General features: G+C 33.8%; 1 protein-coding gene across 29 annotated transcripts; it reads right to left on the bottom strand.

The window, feature by feature from the left end:
- Window positions 1–4426: 4426 nt before the first annotated feature.
- On the bottom strand, window positions 4427–14348 carry LOC147511671 (small RNA-binding protein 11, chloroplastic-like). 29 transcript variants are annotated; one of them, XM_086603336.1, is made up of 22 exons: window positions 13844–14253; window positions 13690–13744; window positions 12616–12770; window positions 11511–11628; window positions 10993–11154; window positions 9641–9718; window positions 9471–9529; window positions 8566–8671; window positions 8423–8481; window positions 8287–8343; window positions 7398–7513; window positions 7267–7323; window positions 7120–7187; window positions 6854–6939; window positions 6661–6759; window positions 6076–6189; window positions 5903–5966; window positions 5593–5676; window positions 5450–5478; window positions 5278–5354; window positions 4888–4907; window positions 4427–4795 (listed from the first exon to the last, which is right to left on the bottom strand). In XM_086603336.1, the coding sequence occupies exons 4-8, from the start codon at window positions 11619–11621 to the stop codon at window positions 8596–8598; spliced, it is 486 nt and encodes a 161-aa protein (XP_086459462.1). In that variant the 5' UTR covers window positions 11622–11628; window positions 12616–12770; window positions 13690–13744; window positions 13844–14253; the 3' UTR covers window positions 4427–4795; window positions 4888–4907; window positions 5278–5354; window positions 5450–5478; window positions 5593–5676; window positions 5903–5966; window positions 6076–6189; window positions 6661–6759; window positions 6854–6939; window positions 7120–7187; window positions 7267–7323; window positions 7398–7513; window positions 8287–8343; window positions 8423–8481; window positions 8566–8595. The 29 variants fall into 29 exon arrangements, with proteins under 29 accessions (XP_086459462.1, XP_086459486.1, XP_086459475.1 ...); XM_086603360.1 differs by having other exon boundaries at window positions 4888–5152; window positions 5284–5354; window positions 5624–5676; window positions 7120–7191; window positions 7271–7323; XM_086603349.1 differs by lacking the exon at window positions 8423–8481 and having other exon boundaries at window positions 13844–14348.
- Window positions 14349–14358: the final 10 nt, after the last annotated feature.

The following is a 14358-nucleotide window of genomic DNA, read 5'->3' as shown; positions in this document are numbered from 1 at the left end:
TGGATAGAATTGATAATTCTAATACAAATGTTACACTTTATGAGCTATGGAAGAACAGGAAACCTAATTTGAGTTACTCCAGAACATGTACTACACCGAAAAAGGCGTTTACCAACAGCTATATCCATTACTTATATTTTTACTAACGGTTATATCCATTAGTTATGGGGTGTCACTATCACTTAGGCCAAATTTAGTAACGGATACAGCCGTTACCGAAATTATTTTTAGTAACAGTTATATCCGTTAGTATAATTCTTTGTATCGGATAGCCAACTGTTGATAGCCCATTTAAATTTGTAATTTCTAACGGATGTAAGTGTTAGTAATGTTTGGCGCGCTTCAGTTACTTGCTATCTCACAGATATATCCGTTAGTAATATATGTGTCACTTTATTAGTAACTGTTTTTGCAACGGAAATATCCGTTAGTAAAGTATAGCCAACTAAAAAAATGTTTTTTTTTCCTAGATCAAATTGTTTCATCCCTGCACATCTAGGTCTAGCACTAGCACATATGATTATTCACTTATAAAGATTACATTGCACAAACTTGATCAACAAATGAATAACAAGAAACAAAATCATCAATCAATTAAACATTATTATAAAAATATAGCCACCACTCTAAATCCCAATTTACAAATCAAACTTATATAGAATTGAATTCGCCTAACCTAATATTTGGACGGTGTCCTTAGTAAGAGACTAAATTATATTACAATTGGTAATATGACCAAGCTTGGAACAAATATCTAACCTGAACACATTCACAATATTTTTTAAGACACGTGGACTTCTTGCAAATGCATCCCCCTTTTCAAGACGCTAGAAAGAGAGTCCTTACTCAACTGTTTGCTGGGGTGTAGTCACACGATGTACAATTTCTGGGGCAAACGCATGTGGATTGCGTGTTTCAATTTGTTGTCAGGTTCCAATAACCATATATTCATATTTAGGTTTGTTAAAGCACCCTTGGCATGCACAAGGTTCAGCACAGTATATTCTAGCAGCAAAGCACAAATCACAATACTTCTAGCAAGAAAGCATGTACACAACCAAAGACTAGGTTACTCAACCATCACAACCATAAATAAATCGAAGTCCTATAAACAATATGAAAACAGTTAGGAATGCTAGATATGTAAAAGATTATAAACAGTGGGACTCGTAATATTGCAGTCCCATAGGGGGTAAATAATTAGAAATTATTCTGAATAACAACCTCTCACTTGGCGAGAAGGGTGCATAACTTTCTAATTTAACCAGCTGTATTTGGCAATAAACAGGTATCACAAAGTCCATCATCCTAATGTAGGCATAAGGCAATAAATCACAAAGTTCATCATCCTAAGGTAGGCATAAGGCAATAAACAGGTATCACAAAGCCTATCATCCTAATATAGGCATAAGGTGATAAGAGCCCAAAACTGTAGTTTTAACAATAATACTTTTAGACTAATTATGCGAGTAATAAATAAGAGTTAATGCTGATTACGTGTTTTTATGTATTTCAGACATTGGAGTCGAATATGTGCAGAAATGCGCCCCTTTTGTGAGATAAAGGAGTAAGGGTTGGTTGCTAAGAAGTTCTATGATAAAAGGCCAAGATTCAAGGAGAAAAAACTTTTTTAAATCCCGGTCAAAGCTGAAAAGTCAAAGTCAACGCAGGCAGAAACAGCGCACAAAAGTCAGCAGAACTTCCGAATGCCATATCTTTGGACTCAGACCTCGGAATTGGGCCTACCTTATGTCAGAACGACCGGCTCGAAAAATCTTTCCAATGGTCCAAGCCTTGACTCAATCAGAGGAGTAAAAGTGGGCGAAAAGTCCATAGAAGTCAAATCTAGCTGAAAAAGCCTCTGTGAACTGAAGAAATTGGGTTTTGGGCTCGATTTTCCGGCCCAAAACATGGCTCCTCAGCCCATGCACGAAAAAGTGGATCTGATTTCCTCCATTTGTATGGAAAAGACTTGACTCTGAAGACTACCTAGATCTAGATTAGAAAATTAGGTTAGACTCCATTAATTAGTTAGAATAGCTTGTTTTAGATCTAGTTTTTACCTTCAATTAATTAGTGTTAGAACAAAGTAGATTATTATTTAGAATCACAATTAGTTTTAGAATTCAACTAATTAGTTTTGTTACCTTGTTTTAATTTAGATTTAGCTTTGTAGCCTCCATTAGAACCATTTAATAAAAGCTTAATTATTATTCAATTCAATTGCTTCTCTTTCTATTATGTATTATTTTCATTATTTTGTTCATGATAGTCCCATGAATCAAAGCTAAAGTTCCATTAGAGGGAGTTGAATGAAGCTTTTAGAGGACTTGATTTGTTAGTATAGATTTGTTGTTTAGGATTTTAAGTTTATGTTTTTCTTGACTTAGAGACAAGAAGAGTTTAACCTAAACTAGAGAATAGTGAGTTTGCCATGAGAATGGGAACAAGCTTTCTCTCATGCTAAATATTTTATGACTAGAGATAGTATAAAGTAATTAGGGATCATTAAAAGTCTAGTCTTTATATTTTAATTTTGTGTGAGAATATCTAGACTAGGGTTTTCTATACAAATCTATGTTAGCATGTTAAGAACTTAAAAAGTAGATTTCAATCTCTCTCTAGCTTTCTCCATATTTGATCATCTATATTTTTATTAGTTTAGTTAATTTAGAGTTATTTGAATCCATAGTATAATCGTAGAATAAAAATTTCACATCACACATTACTCTCATCATTGTTCTTTATATTTGATTAGTTGAATTCGTTTAAGTCTAGAGAGTTAAGAGTGGAACGATTCCGTACTCTATATATTGCATGAATATATATGTGAGAGTAGGAAAAATATAATTGATACCGTAAAAATAAGGTTAGAGTAATCTAGTTGAGTTTTTATGGGTTATCATAATGCAATTTCTATTTACAAGCGCATAACTAAAAATCTCTTTTATTTAACACTACAAACTGTAGGAACCGTTATGGTTGCACCGAATGACTATGAACCACGAAACACCATGCGCAGCGGAATAAAGGTGTTCACGGTTTGATTTAGAAATTCATACCTTTAGATCGGCTGTGATATCTCTGAGAATTCAAGATCTATGAAATCAGCAACCTCTTGATCTTTTGTTGTATTCATATTCTTAGAATGGACGTTGTGTGGGCAACGATCTTCCAACCTCTTCTTTCTCTCTTGGCCTCTCTCACTCACAAAATTAGAACCGATTTTGGATCTATCTTTCCTTGAGCAAAACCTGAGTTTTTCTTGTATAAAAAACGGCCAGAGAAAGAGGTTTCTATTTATAAGTTTCTATTTATAGGCTACAACATGGACCATGAGAAGAAATTAGGGTTAGGCCTCCTGACGGCCTTGGGCTTCCCATATTCGCCCAGAACACACGGCCCAAGTCCGTCAACAAATGGCTTATTCCACTAAAGGTCATTGTTGCACTACCGCCCTAATCCTAAATTATGTGTTACGTTTATGGGCTCCATATTATATGCTTGTTGATCTCCCCGTGTTTAAGATATCGAATGCCCATTGATTAAGTCAAGTTACTGACAACTACATTAATCAACTTCTTATGTCCTTGAGTAGCACTACTCAACCTCATTGTCATGTCGGATTAAATCCACCTGCAGGGTTTATATGACAATCCTTATGAGTTCCTCAAGGAGACATCATTAACCCGACTTCCTGCGGGTCACGGATTCCTTCTATAATCAACAGCATACCTTACATACAATGTCATTACCCAATCCATCGAGTTTATTGATTCACAAATGAATCTCACTCATTGATGATTTAAAGCAATGTACAATACACGTAAGTGCCCGTTATTATATCTTGATTAAGAGGACAAACATCCATAATAACAGAGGTGTTTGTTCTCTTATATAGTCAATATAAAGAGAAACAATCTTACTTGGTCATGTTCAATACACACAAAGTGTACTAGTGTAATCTTGTAGTCAAGATAGACTAATACAGATAATACTATAACCGTCACTACACCAGAAAAGACATTTACTAACGGTTAAATCCATTACTTATATTTTTACTAACGGTTATATCCGTTAGTTCTGGAACGTCACTCTCACTTAGGCCAAATTTAGTAATGGATATATCCGTTACTAAAATTCTTTGTAACAAATAGCCAACTGTTGAGGGTCCGATTAAATTTGTCATTTCTAACAGATATATCAGTTAGTAATGGATGTGTTATTTACTAATTATTATTTGTAACGGATATATCCATTAGTAATGGATGTGTTATTTACTAACTATTGTTTGTAACGGAAATATCCGTTAGTAAACTATAGCTACTAAAAAAAAAATCTAGGTCAAATAATGTTCACCATGCACATCTAGTTCTAGCAAATATAATAGTAAAATCACATTTCACAAACTTAATCAACAAATGAATAACAAAAAACAAAACCACCAATCAATTAAACATTATTATAAAAATATAGCCATCAATCTAAATCCCAGTTTACAAATCAAACTTACATAGAACTGAATTCACCTAACCTAATCTTGAGATGTCATTCATAGAAGATCGCATTTATGACCCAGCTCATTTATGTGCATGCTCACATCAAAGTTGGTTAGATACCAGACAATGCTCCTTACAGTCAATCTTCAGTATCCATTTTCCTTCCAAGATACCACACAAAAACTTAAGGGTTCTCCTACATATATGCTCCATTCTCATATGTTAATGCAATAATATGAGTGACAAGTCTTCAGTAATGAAATTACAGCCATCTTCGTGAACTTGGTAACACTTTCCTGCAGTTGGATTTGTAAGTTTGTCACTATAAGAACATTTATATCAGTTCCAGCATCTAATCAATTACCAACAACAAAGCATTTCTGTTTACCTTCTCTCCTATAGTAAGACCTGAGCAACAAAGAACCCATTTGTTAGATAATCCTTTCCACAACGGATTTGTATTGACACCATGGTGAATCACTACTTCTGCTTGGTGAGCTTGTCGACTCTAAGTATGTTTTCTTACTCTTTTTCCTTTTATGTTTTATTTAGATTCATTTATGTGTTTTGCACTAACTCACACTGTCACACACTCACACATCAGTAAACAAAGATGCAAATGGTAATCTTTAACTTGAAATGAAAGGACTCCCCTGACAATCAAAACATTTGCAAAAAAAATAGTAATTTTTTGTTGAAATGCCATAGAAAACAAAAACAATACTAGTAGAGCATCAATGATTTCAATAAAGAGGTCCTTTTAAGAGATAACACTTACACGTACAATGTAACTTTCCAACTGTATACTGTTCGGTTTATATGCAGAATCCTCACTGTTGGGTAACCACAAGTTATCTGCAAACAGAAACAACTTGACCAAATTGAGTTTACATAATAAACGAAAAAAAAAAACACAAAAAACAGGGGTAAAGTTCCACTGCAATATATACCAGCAGAGACGCCTCCCGGTTTAAGTACCCTACACTCAACAAAAAAAAAAAAAAGTTTAGTGAAACAAATTGCAACCACGAAAAAGAAAGGAATAATCTAACATAAAAGAGATAATCAACATCCTATAATATGTCAGTATTACAATTAAGTCCCTGAGATGGTGAAGCCTAAACCTGCTCACTTCCCCTAGCATTTGCGCAGCACTAAGTGGAGCATTGGTACCGCACTAGAATTGAAAAAAACTAAAATGTTAGAACATGCCTAGTGATATGTAGGAGGAATCGTGACAAGATCTGAAGCATAAGTCATGCCAACAAAGAGTCCAGAGTGCCTGGATTCTAGATTATCATCAGCATAATAGAAAAACAAGACAAATCAATTTGGTACCAAATCTACAGAGTAATTCCTAAACTTTAATTTGAAGACAAGAGATTTAGGTCACAAAGTCTTACCTTTATCGATGACACTATCAAACATCTGGAAATAAGCTCATATCTCTAACATCCATTTACATGTCTATTGTGTTGATGAAGGAGGTTTATGCAAAAAAAAAAAAAAAAAATTACACACGAAATAATAAATGTATGCAAGAAAAACAATAAAGCTCCTTATGAGATTCGGATACATTTCAGGTGAGGGATATCCTCATACTTCTTCCTCATCATTGCAATGGCAACTGAAGAAATGTCAATGTTTGTAATGTCTTCGTACCCATCCTTTACCATGTCTTCTGACATAACTACACATAATAGCATAACTTAGCCCTCTATAAAGACTCAATCATTCATATTAATATGATAATAAAGAACAGGTATTTACATAGGAGAATAAAAAACAGGCATTTACATATAATAATCAATCCATTTAGCATAAGAAAGAAAGTTCACTCTCAATATAGTTCCATAATACAAAGTTTCAAACAACAGAGAGAGAGAGAGAGAGAGTTAAAAAGAAAGTTGGAATTACCAGCATTACCACAACCAACCATGAGAACTCTAGAAGAAAAAGGGACAAACTTGTGAACTAAAGGTTGGAGATTACAGTAACGTTGATACCAATCAAATGAACCCACTTCAAATACCAATCAAATGTGACTCTCTGACATCATTTAAAGAACCAGAGGAAAGAAAAAGAATAGAGAGCTAGACAATATCAGTTTTTATTCGTTATAGCTCATAATAAGTTGAAGAACAAATCAAAGCTTTAAAACCTTTTTGAAATAGATTGCTTGTCTTTTCCTTTGAGATTCAGGCAATTCTTTTGGCAATTTTGTGGATGGATGAAGAGGACATAGCATCACAAACGTTTCCTGCATTGTATGAAAAACAGTATAGAAGAAAAAGGGCAAAAACACTTGATTCAAATTCAGATTAAGAAATAAAAACCTAGGATGAATCACTTACATCAGTATCCCATCTACACTGGGGTACCAACTTTGCACAAGGAACATGAAAGCTTTTGCGGCAGTTTGTGTCATAACACCCAAGAGCTGAAAATAAGTCAGTCAGTCAGCCAGCGAACCAGCTATATATTCTTAGGCACAAAGTAAACTGCTTGCAAAAGAATCCATCTCTGTGATCTCATTACCTTGTTTGTGATTTATACTTTTTGTGTCGGCTTACTATTGAAGGCTTACTATTATTCAATAGTTACTATCACCCTGACTTACAGTTTCAAGCATTTTGACCTTATTCAATAGCAACGTTAGCAACCTTCATCCTCAATGGTGTATGTCCTCTTCCTGGATATTGCAAATCATTAATCAGACCCAAAAGGAAAAATAAAGTGTAAGATAATGAAATAAACAGAAAATGACTTGCCTCTTCATTGTGGGGCTTATTTAATTAAAATATTTGAATTCCATCAGTATCATCTGTAGAAAACAACTTTCTCACTACAAAGACTTATAAAAAATTGATATAAAAGTATCAAATTGTTCACTCATACCGTAAGGAACCGGAGAAGTGGGGGAGTTCTTATGGAAGACTTTCCACCATTTCAAACAGGTCTATCAATAGGAGTCTCTAGTCTTTCAGTTGAGCAGAAAGACAATTTTGAGGGCACTAGATGAGAAGAATTTTCAAGAACAGTCACAACATACACAACATTAAAAGAAAAAATTATAAATGCAATAGATTTTGATAGTTTAATCCAATTGTATGCCAAGTTCTGTCAAATTGAAAAACGACAAATGGAATTTCCAGGGTAGCAACCGAATGATAAATAGGAAGATGGTGAGTCAGGAGGGTCCACACCAAATATTGGGATTGGGGCATGGATATAGATATTGAGATCAGTAGATCACAATAGGCTAACAATGCAAACTACTGAAAATGAACTATGCAATCACCACGTGATATTGTACAAATCATTTACGTCACCAAGAAATAAAATACAGTAGGAAAGATTCAATCCCCAAGATGCAGAATCAGAGAACATCATGCATTAACCCAAAATGACTAAAAAAAAACTATCACAGTAAACATTAAAAATTTATAACACATATTTTCATCTGTCAAAGCAGAAATGGCAGAACTATGTAAATCTTAATCAATTTAAAAAGTAAATCAACAATTCTGTCAGAAAGACAATATTAAAAAAGGTCTCTTCGGAATAATGTCAACAGACTACCTATTGTACATAACCTCGTAACATATATACATATTATTATCTTGGTCATGATTATCAAGTTCTAATAGTTCTCTTCACTATTTTTCCCTAACCCGAATATCACAGAAAAGCCTCATTCATTTTGTTAAGGAAACAAAGTCATTAAAGTATAATATACACATATAATACATCAAAACAACACAAAAATAAAGATTTAACCTTTTACCTCAAAGTTAGACTTAGCCGCAACAGGGAAACTATGGCAAACCAGTAGACATACACCCTTCAATAAGTAAACACTACAAATATGAGATAAAGGAAAAAGGAAAGGAATTTATAATCGAAAACACATGATAGCTTACTGAAAGTCTTCTCTCAATAATTTAAAAATCACTTGGAGAAAAATCACTCTTTAAAAAACCTTGGAACAAAAAATAAGAAATTAAACCACTGTATTACCAAATATGAATAACACAGATAGAAAAGAGAACGAGAGTGAGCTTACCTAATCTACTGCTGCAATTGGGATTAGCCTTTAAGAATGCTTCTCCATGCCTAACAAGATGCGCCAACCTCCTGCTGGAACTAGTTGCTCGATCGAGATCCAGATTCTAATTACAGCGAAAACCGAGATGGATTTCCGTCAATTGAGAGAGAGAGAGAGAGAGAGTTTACCGAGGAGCGATGAAATTCATTATTCTAACTATTAGCTAGGGTTTGCAATGAGAAAGAGAGAGTTTACCAGGGAGTGATGAAATTCCTTTTCGTTTATTTTATTTTATTTTCGCTATTTCTTTAATTGGTTTATTACTTTACTCACAGATACAAACGTTATACAATACCACACTAACCGTGACCAAGTTATTCAAAATTATTAAAATTATTATTTACGATATTTTCTAACGATTGCTTCATCTACTAACGGATATTTCTGTGATAAAGCTGGTAACAGATATAACTGTTACTGATCTAAAATTAGCACTGTTAGAAAATTGCAGTTCTGGTATAGTGCGTACCAATGGTTTGTCCAAATCCATCTAGGTTGTGAACGTTTACTTATACTTTATAAAGTCGATGATATAATCTTCTGTGTGTCACCACACACCATATCATATACAACATAAAGTATTATACGCATGCATATAACTAATAACATATATAATATGCATAACATTTGCCCATATGATTCTCATTCAAAATATAAATAATTAAAATTAATACAAAAGTAATGCTTTTAGTATATAACCCTATCACAAACAAAATAATGGAGTTAAAGAGAACAATTGTAACGGAGCAGTATGCTTATTCTTACAGGGGGACAATAACCCACACTTTTACTCACAATAATGAATAACATTATTAACAATAAAAATAACTGCTATTGTGCTTTAAGTATATATGCATAATAACCTTGCAATCTGAATTTGTAGCAACAAATTGCCTCCCTTTGGCTCTTCGAATAGCATGAACTGTAACAAAACACATCCAAGAAGATCTGAATAAAAACTTGGCATTCTACTAAACTAATATAAGAACATATAATAAGAATGTCAAGGCCTGCAATCAAGTAATCCAATTACAGGTTGTGAAGCTCCAACTACTAGAACCTCTTTCTTTATGTTTGGGGATGAGTGGACCAAATTTCCAATCGCACCAGCCTGACATGAACAAAAGCCTTCTCATGATACAAATGATAAAGTATAAAAATTCAAATTTTCATTCCACAAGTTAGGAATTAAAAACCATTGTTTTGAAGTTTATAAATCCCAGCCTGACAAGCTTACCACCTCATAATGTATAGCAGTATCCTCAGATCGAAGCATTAAAATTAGTGTACGAAGAGCATTGCATTCCACAATTGATTATTATATATTTATATCAACACCCAAAAAAGGAAGTTCAACTAGAGGACATTCAAGCAAAGGATAGCCACCAACCTATTTTTTGTTTTCATCATTTTTAAAGGCCAAGGTTCTCAGGGACTAGTAGCAGCTGCTCTTTGAACCTTCGTATTAGCAAACTCAAGTAATTCAACAAGGAGCGGTATTCCCCCTTCAACTATCACTACACCATAACAGGCTATTTGTAATGGCAAAAAACTGTTACTAATCATTTTCACAACGCTTTTTAAGCATTGCAAATATGGCGTGGGTAAAGTGTTGGAAATTTTTGCAACGGTTAATAAGTGTTGCAAACTGAAATTTCCAACGCTTATTAACCGTTACAAACAGAAATTTCCAACACTTATTAACCGTTGCAAAAAAAACTTTCCAACGGTTTTTAAATGTTGCAAATATTATTTGTAATGCTTGTTTATGCCTGTTTCATACAAAACTTTAGCAACGTTTTTAAATTTGTAATGGTTATAAACCGTTGCTGATGGGTTGCAAATAAAAAAAAAATTAATTTCTCATATTTTGTAGCAACCAGCTAAACCTGCCCCATTTTATTAGGACACACTTAACCTGCAAAAATAACACTACTTGTTCTAATATTGAAACAAATATCTCAATTCCATGATAAAATATCCATTGCCTTTTCATACCATTTGACAAGTAAATAATAGCAAACACAAACAAAAGATTAAAAAAAAAAATAAGATATTTGTTAAACCATGTATGCAATATAACTTCAAAATATTTTCTAAGAGTTACAAATTCATATTTACAAATAAGGGTAACATATTCAATACGATTTTCCAAACAAATCTCGAATCATTGCAATACCAAGTATTGGTGATGGTTTCACTCACTATTAATCCTAGTCCACAAAGTCCATCTAATTCCTAAAAATTCACAAAACAAATAATGAACTTAGAACTACAATAATACTAATTAAACTCATACAATTAATTAAATATTTGAAAATCCACCTAAAGGAAGTAAGAAGTTGAACAAATGAGAAAATGGATGGTGGAATTTTAAGCTTTTACCTTGACGAGGAACTTAAGGTGAGCATGATCATTTGATTGGGGAGCAATTATTTTGGTCTGCTTATTGCTTTTCCCTCCATCGAATTTCATGAATAGCTTCTTCTCATCAAAAGTGACAAATCCAAAACCTCGAGAGCGACCGGAGAACCGATCAACAACGACCTGCAATCAGGACAAAACAAAAAGTCTTTCAGGAGATTTCCATAATTAAACTTAACAACCTAAGAGGCTAAAGATCAAAGTCATTACATTTTAACTGACAGTAAGTCAAAAACACGGTATCAACATACGACCACCACCCGACTAAAGCACAAAAGCACAACTTGTCAAGATATAGCAGTGAAACAACGAAAAGAAAGAAGTATACACCTTATAATGTTTTCTTTTTCACGGAACTGTAGGTATAGCTAATGCATTATACTGTTTAAGAACCTTAACAGAAATGACACCCAAAACACATGCTCAATTTACACAAGCAAAATAGATCAACAGGTGCAAATTTTAGCTAAAATGAATACCTTTGCCTCAACAAGATGGCCGAACTTTTCAAAAGCATGCTTCAGACCTCTATCAGAAGTAGACCATGAAAGTCCCCCAATAAAACAGCGGTACTCCACTAGTTCTGACATGTCTCAACTAATCAAAACAAACATAAAAGATAAGTATAAATATTCACTTCGTAAAGATCAACAATATTGAAGGAAACAAAAGTAAGATCCTCTAAACCAAACACCTCATGAGTCATGAACAAACAAAGTTTTCATCTTTTTTAATCAAGGCCATACACATAATGACAAGACAAATGAATCAGATCCCTACATGACCATATAATTTGGAGAGCTTCTATCAATAATGCCCAAAGAGCTTGTTACATTGTACTCCATTATAACAAATATATGTTTCTATGCCATTAAAATTACCTTCACACTCACTCCCATTCACTTTTTCTCCACAGGTTTTATTTCCAATTCTAAACTAATTGCTTAACCTACAATCCTAATATTGCATCAGGCTTCTATAGTCAATATATGTCAACAATCTTGAATGTCTTTGGTCACTTCCACAAGTCCTTAATCTCTATCTACTACCTACTACTCCTTAAAGAACATTAACAACCTCTAAAGATAAATTAAACGACTACAAATCAAGACTTACTCGATAAAACTCTCACCACTATAAAGAAAACATTTCGAGTTATTCTATACAAACTCATATCATCGATAAAAAATGTAAACAAACTAAGCACATGGGGAAAACAAATGAAACAGGTAATAAGCAAGATATACATATGCAGACAATAATCTAGAAATAAAGATGTGCAAATTTCTACAAACTAATTAGTAAGAGGCTAATGAAACACCAGTTACCTCTAAATAGATCATGTGCTAAGGCAAAACTAAGTGCAGTCAGATAATGAGATTGACATTGAACTTTATTCAAAAAGTTTTTATTCAATAAACAACAATATTAAAAAGTAAGGAAATTGTTTCTAATATTACTCCCCAAATTCTGTAAACAAAAGTAAAGCTTCTTTTCCCATTCCCAATATGAGTAACCCCATCAAGCATCATTTAAGAATAGAGTGTGATACCATTTCCAACATATGTACATGTCTAGTGATACCTTTTTAAGAACGGCAGCAATCTTCTCATCATAATCTATTCTGCATGCTAAGTGAAGATCCTTGGCAGCCTCTTCCCACTGGCCAAGCATCGATCGAGCTATGCCACGAGACTTGTATCCTTTTGCTGAATCAAGGTTAATCTAGAACAAAAGAACTGAAATATAAATCAAAGGTGAGCATTTAACCACTGGCCAAGCATAAATCAATGTTGCTAGAATTATTTGATCTTCTATTCAAGTGTACTGTGTACTCAGGGACGGTTTTTGAATATGAAGAGAGAATGCAGTTTTCTAACAACATTTAATTTGAAATATGCTAACAGGAATCCATTATAGATGCAACAATTAATGTCAACCACATAGAGGGTATGTATACCAGACATTTTGGACCATATGCAACAAATTCAGAGTCATTGGATGCATAATGAAGACCGCTAGCTAACGAAAATATTATAGCAGATCTTGTCTGTAATGATATTTGATGTCTTCAGTTTTATTGATGTATGATATAGTGATTTTGAAATAATTGCTATAACAAAACAATTTAACCAGTGTGCCACATGTGCAGCTCCTTAAAAGGGTTGCTTATTAAGATTATTATTCTAAAATAAATTTATGAAAAGCAATGGGAAACTAAGTGAGATAGAAAAGTGATCAGTCTTAAAATGTGTCACAAATAAATATATATTTCGAAATCAACGGGAAAGTTTGTCAAATCATCAACAAGAAAGTTGTTTAAATATCAAATATGGATTGAACGTCAAAAATATCATTGGATACTGGACTACAACATACACTTATAAAAAGGACCCTTTCTTTCCCTTCCTACAAGAACACTAGAAGGACAACTATTCCAAAAAAAAAACTAATCAAACAAAACTGAAAATAAATGGACAAAGAATAAACTCATGCCAGAAAACTAAGTCATAGAAATTAAGAGTCGAGCAAAATATAGAAATCCTAGATTGTATCTACAATTCAAACCCGGCCCAATTTCACCAAAAAAGAAAAGTCACAACCAAAGTCCATAAGTGGGTGTGAAAAAATAATCAAGATATTCTGGCAGAACAATACCTTAGTAGAGGAGAAGTAATGACTAAATCGAGCTTCTTTACAAGTCCAGATTGACCTGTAACAGTACCACAAATCTTGTTGAATCTCCATTCATGACAAAAGCAATATAAAGATAAACCTACAGAAGATAAATGTCGGGGATAGAGTCTCTTACTTAAACAATGGAGCAATTGTACTTGGCAAAAAGCTGGATCAACGCCGCTTGATTAGTCGGGTCAAGATACTCTTGGATGATTGCTGGATACCTCCCAGGAGATGTGCATGCAAGTCTTGCCAGTGATTTCACCAAGAACTCTTTTGGATCTTTAATTTCCTTAACAGGATCCTCATCTTTTTTTTCCAGCATTGTGAAGCAGGACAAAAGTGGCAGTATACCCCACAGCCTCCCCTATATCCGGCATTTCTGGCTCCTCAACAACTCTTTCTTGTTCTCGTCTGGAAAGAAGAGTGACAATACTATCCAGCATTCGGCCACAAATAGTTGCAGCTGAAGCATCCAAGAGAAGTGGGACTCACAAATAAGTTTGGTTGAAGCAACCGAAGTCAACTTCAACTCAGTGGATCCTGTGATCAGCCTAAGAGTAGGTATCCAGAAAGTCTCAAGAATGGTAACAAACAAATTACCATTTGGCTTAACTGAATTAATGGAATCCACAAGCCTAGTTGGCC

Source organism: Coptis chinensis, chromosome 3 (genome assembly GCF_015680905.1).
Source record: "Coptis chinensis isolate HL-2020 chromosome 3, ASM1568090v1, whole genome shotgun sequence".
In the NCBI taxonomy this organism is placed as follows: Eukaryota; Viridiplantae; Streptophyta; class Magnoliopsida; order Ranunculales; family Ranunculaceae; genus Coptis; species Coptis chinensis.
This window is presented reverse-complemented; position numbering and strand designations above follow the sequence as displayed.